The sequence below is a fragment of the Camelus ferus genome, chromosome 34 (genome assembly GCF_009834535.1).
Source record: "Camelus ferus isolate YT-003-E chromosome 34, BCGSAC_Cfer_1.0, whole genome shotgun sequence".
Lineage (NCBI taxonomy): Eukaryota > Metazoa > Chordata > Mammalia > Artiodactyla > Camelidae > Camelus > Camelus ferus.
This window is the reverse complement of record NC_045729.1, coordinates 19,258,146-19,263,318: the sequence shown is the minus strand read 5'-3', so window position 1 is coordinate 19,263,318 and position 5,173 is coordinate 19,258,146. Positions and strand designations below refer to the sequence as shown.

The following is a 5,173-nucleotide window of genomic DNA, read 5'->3' as shown; positions in this document are numbered from 1 at the left end:
TACATGTCCACGTGGTTTGCACACAGTGAAACTCTGTACACTTGCTAGGAAGTAGGATTGTTATACAAATAAACACAGATCTCCTGAGAAGATGCAGGCGGACCTGAGAATGGCGGGCACCGGTTTGGTGGCTGGAGAGGTTGTGGTGGATGCGCTGCCATATTTTGACCAGGGTTATGAAGCTCCTGGTGTTCGAGAAGCGGCTGCGGCGCTGGTGGAGGAGGAAACCTCGCAGATACCGACCTACTAAGAACTACCTGAGCTACCTGACAGCCCCAGATTATTCCGCTTTCGAAACTGACATAATGAGAAATGAATTTGAAAGATTGGCTGCTCGACAACCAATTGAATTGCTCAGTATGAAACGATATGAACTTCCAGCCCCTTCCTCGGGTCAGAAAAATGACATTACTGCATGGCAAGAGTGTGTAAACAATTCTATGGCCCAGTTAGAGCATCAAGCGGTTCGAATTGAGAACCTGGAACTAATGTCACAGCATGGATGCAATGCCTGGAAAGTATATAATGAGAATCTAGTTCATATGATTGAACACGCACAGAAGGAGCTCCAGAAGCTTAAGGAAACATATTCAAGATTTAAACTGGCAGCGAAAGAACATGCAACTCACAGCTGGATCTAAATTAAGAGAAATGGAATCAACTTGGGTATCCCTGGTCAGTAAGAATTATGAGATTGAAAGGACTATTGTACAATTAGAAAATGAACTGTTTCAAATGAAGCAGCAGCATGGAGAGGCAAACAAAGAAAACATACGGCAAGACTTCTGAAAGACTTAATCTGGTGAGTAGAAAGGAAGGTGTGTTGGACTTTCACAGAAGATCAGGCATCTGAAGAAACAAGTCTTAAGGAAATCACCAGTGATAAGTGTTTAGAAATCATAGAATGTGAACTGTAACATTCTATTTGTACATTTTAGCAAAATAAAAAATTTCAATACAAAAAAAAATAAATAAATAAAATAAATAAATAAACACAGATCTCCCACCTCTTCTCCACAGGTCGGACCCCCTCTCATAGCTGAGATTACAGATGCAGAGAGCCAAGCGCGTTGCCTGGCACAGAGCAGGAGCGCCCAAGGTGGTACCTGGTATTGCGTCTCTAATCTCATCCCCACCCCTCTCTGCCTTGTACTCCAGCGACGCCAAGCTGCTTATGGCCTTGTGTCGCTTCCCACCCCACACCCACTGCATGTCTTCTTACCTCCTGGTCATCGTCGTGGAAGCTGGCTGGTCTACAGATAGACTGTGTTTCCCAGCCTCCCCTGCGGTTACATGTGCCCGTTTGAACAGGGTCTTGCCAGCGGAATGGGAACCAGAGTGACAGATGCTGCTGCCGGGCCCGCTCCATCAAACCTCCCTCCCTCCCTCCTGCTCCTCTTGTTCCTCCCCTTCCAAGCTCAGAAGCCCCGTATGAAGACAGTGGAGCCACAGCCGGGAAGAACTTAGGGCCATCCACTGATGTGGCTGATTTGTTAGTGAGAAGGAATGAGACCTTTTGGTTTGTTGCAGCAGCCAGCCTTGCCTTAATTAATAGACTCCTGCTGTCTCCTATCCCTGGGACGCCTACAGCCCCACCCTGGGGTAACGCCAGCTTGTCCTTTAAGTTTCATCTCTGGCATCACATCTTCCAGAAGTCCGTCTCTGAGCAACCTTGGACAAAGGTTAGGTATCTCTAGCTGCACAGTCGACTCCCCTCTTTCTGTCCTCTCCTCCTTCTAACAGAATCTCTTTGTTTAGGGAAGTCGTATACCCAGTTAAAAATGCTCATTTCCCTAGACTCCCTTGCTGCTAGCTGCAGTCATGTGATCCCACCCTGGCAAATAAGATGTAAGAGGAAGTTGCTGGCTGGAGAGTCTTAGGGAAGCGTTCTTAAAAAGGAATCAGTTGGGCTCATATCTGCATTTTACCTTTTTTTCTCTGTGCCTCCTTTCTTCCCACCTGGACATCAGATGCAAGGCCGGGAATGGAGCACATGTATCACAGCCCCAAGAATGAAAGCCATGTGCTAGCACGGAGTAGAGAGAAGACTCCAGGCTCCTAAAGGCACCGTGGAGCCTCCAGGTCTGCCCTGTTCTGCTTACTCCAGTTCTGCACCTTGGAAGACTTTCCATTGGGCACGATGGAAAGCTCTGCGTGTGTCCCCCTGCTCCTGCTCCCCAGCACCCTGCCCCCCTCCCTGCTTCTCTCAAAGCACCATCACACCCTGGCAATCATCTGCTTACCTGTCTCTCTGACGTGTTTGAAGGCACAGAGCTTGCACTCAATGAAGTTGTGCCGGGAGAAGGGTGACCAGGGACACTGCTGTGTCTTCCTCATCCTCCTTCTGAAGAAAGAAAAAGGTATCCTTGAGGGACACACAGGAGAGGCCCCCAGCCAGTGGCCTCCCCGCCCCCTCTGTCCGGGGAGCATCGAACAGGAAAGGAAATCGGATAGGCACCAATCTGCATTCTGTATGGATTTACCTTTTCTGTATATTTCATTTCAATAGAATTCAACAGGCCCCAAAAGGCAGGCAGGTAGGACCTCAGTGTCCACATCTTATGACACTCAGCTTTTCTTTATCCAGACTGAAGTAGGGTTCTCCCTGCAGCCAAGCGGCTGAAGTTAAATGTCCTTGCAGTCCAGCTCCTAGGAAATCTTTACAGTTATATCTGGGATGAATCTGTCGGCAGCAGATTAGATTGAGAACTTCTGTGAAGTGCGGGTGACCTGTATGGAGGCTGAACTGGCTGGTCTGGGTGGGGGTGCTGTCTAGCAGCGCTTTGGTGAGAAAGCATAGCCGGGGTTGGGGGGTGATGGGGGGTGTGGGTGCCTGTCTATGTGCAGACGGACATCCTGGGGGGCATACAAATTTCCTTTCATGTTTGAATAAACTTTACAGATCATGGAGCAATTAGATGTCCTTTCTCTGCAGCCCTTAAAGGGAGTTAGGGCAAGCACTCTTTTTTTTTTTTTAATTGAAGTATAGTTGGTTTACAATGTTGTGTTCATTTCTGGTAACGCATAGTGATTCAGATAAACATACATATTCTTTTTCATCTTCTTTTTCATTATAGGTTATTACTAGATATTGAATATCGTTCCCAGTGCTGTACAGTAGGACCTTGTTATTTATCTAGTTTACATATAGTAGTTTGTATCTGCACTTCTAACCCTGGTTTATAAATGGGGCGGCCGAGGCCCCTTTGGACAACTTGCCAGAGGTCGCACCGAGGGTGAGTGGTAGAGCCCCAAGGCTCCGAGCTCTCCTCTACTCAGCATGTGTCCCCTCCTTCGATGTGTCCTGGATATCTTAAGCCATTGCCACTCAGTCATTGCTCAGGTGGAGGGAGGGGGACATGTGCTTGCAGGTTGTATTAGTCAAAAACAAAATACCATAGAGTGGCTTAAACAGCATAAATTGATTTTTCACAGTCCTGGAGGCTGGAAAGTCCAACATCAAGGCTGTGAGCTGATTTGGTTCCTGGTGAGAGCTCTCTTCCTGGGTTGCAGACCGCTGCCTTCTCCCTGTGTCCTTACCTTCTCCTAAGGGCTGTCAGCCCATCATGGGGGCCCCACCATCATGACCTCATATAACCCTAATCACCCCCCAAGGGCCCCAGCCCAAATACCATCACACTGGGGGTTGGGGCTTTAACTATTGATTTGGGGAGGGTGGGGGGACACATTCAGTCTGTAATACAGGCGGAAACTCATCTCTTTCCCATCATTGGTGGAAACCATATGCTGCAGCCAGTATGTCATTGGAATGTTCTCATCAAAAAAGACAGTTCAGCCTAAGTCCCTCCCAGGGAAGGGTGTGGAGGGGAGCCGGGAAGGAGGACAAAATTTGGAGAGCATTAGGAAGACAGTAGGGTTGCCGGATTTAGCAGGTAAAAATATAAACACCTACTGAATTTTGAATTTTAAATAAACAGTGAATGATTTTTTAGTGTAAATGTGTCTCATGCTTAGTTGGGACATACTTATACTAAATATATATATATATAAAATACTAAATATAAATAAATAAATATATATATATATATAAAATCTGAAATTCAAGTGTACTTGGAGTCCTGTTTTTATATGGCAACTCTAGTGCCAAGAATTTTGAGTTTACCCAGTGGGCTCCAGGAGGGACCATTGCAGGGTCTCTGGACTGATGCTTCCTTTATACAGTTAAGAGGTTTTTTTTAAGTCTTTAAAAAAACCATCTAGTTTTTTTCCTTGTTGTAACATATACGTAACATAAAATTTACCTAACCATTTTTAAGTATACAGTTGAGTGGCATTAAGTACATTCATATTGGTGCAACCATCTCCACTACGGATCTCCAGAATTTTTCATCATTGCAAACCGACATGTCAAAGAAAACTGGAGCGGTGAAAGCAGACTCTGTTCAGGATTCTGCAACAGCGGGAAAGAGAGGTCAGCATAGAACCTGGGTCAGTTGTAAATACAGCGTGGACAAGTGGGGACTTTTAGCCAAGGAGCAAGGTGGGGGGTGACGGGAATGGAAAGTTACTAAGAGGGAAGGGTAATTCTTGGCTAGGATTCTTGCTGCAGGCAGGTCAGGGATGGGACATCTCGTGGGGACGGCGAGGGGTGAGGAGTCTGGTCAGAAACGAGGGTGGTCTGCTGTAGAGGCTGGAGGGGACGGGACCTGGCTAAAGCAAAAGGATTCCCCCTAAAACTGGGCGAGGGAGCGGAGGCCTAGCTGGGAAGAGGATTCCGAGCAGCCTGACTAGCGTGTGGTCAGGGAGAGACCATCACGAACCCTACGCCCATTAAACAGTAACCCCCCCACCGTAACCACCGTTCTGGTTCTGTTTGGATCTGACGGCTCCGAGCACCTTGCATAAGTGGACTCGTGCAGCGTTTATCCTTTCGTGTCCGGCATTTAGTTTTTAAACGGGGGCGGGCACTAGACGGGCTCTGTGGTGAGCTGGGCCTGCAGAGGCCTAGCCCACAAAATCTGGGCTGGACGAGGGGAGGTCAATCGAGCGCCTCGCGGAGGAGAGGGGAAAGGGGAGAGGGGCGGGGCTGCACGGAGGGGCGGGGCTTCGTGGGGTGTTGGGGCGGAGCTGCGTGGGGCGGAGCTGCACGGGAGAGGGGCGGGGCGGTGTGGGGGCGGGGCTGCGCGGGGGTCACGCCGGGTCGCGCGAGGCG

General features: G+C 48.4%; 1 protein-coding gene across 1 annotated transcript; it reads left to right on the top strand.

Moving 5' to 3' along the window:
• On the top strand, positions 1–960 carry LOC102520090 (pre-mRNA-splicing factor SPF27-like). The gene is given in 3 exon segments (XM_032473130.1): positions 1–229; positions 231–575; positions 577–960. Coding segments are annotated over 3 exon segments (696 nt in total). The 5' UTR covers positions 1–91; the 3' UTR covers positions 790–960.
• Positions 961–5,173: the final 4,213 nt, after the last annotated feature.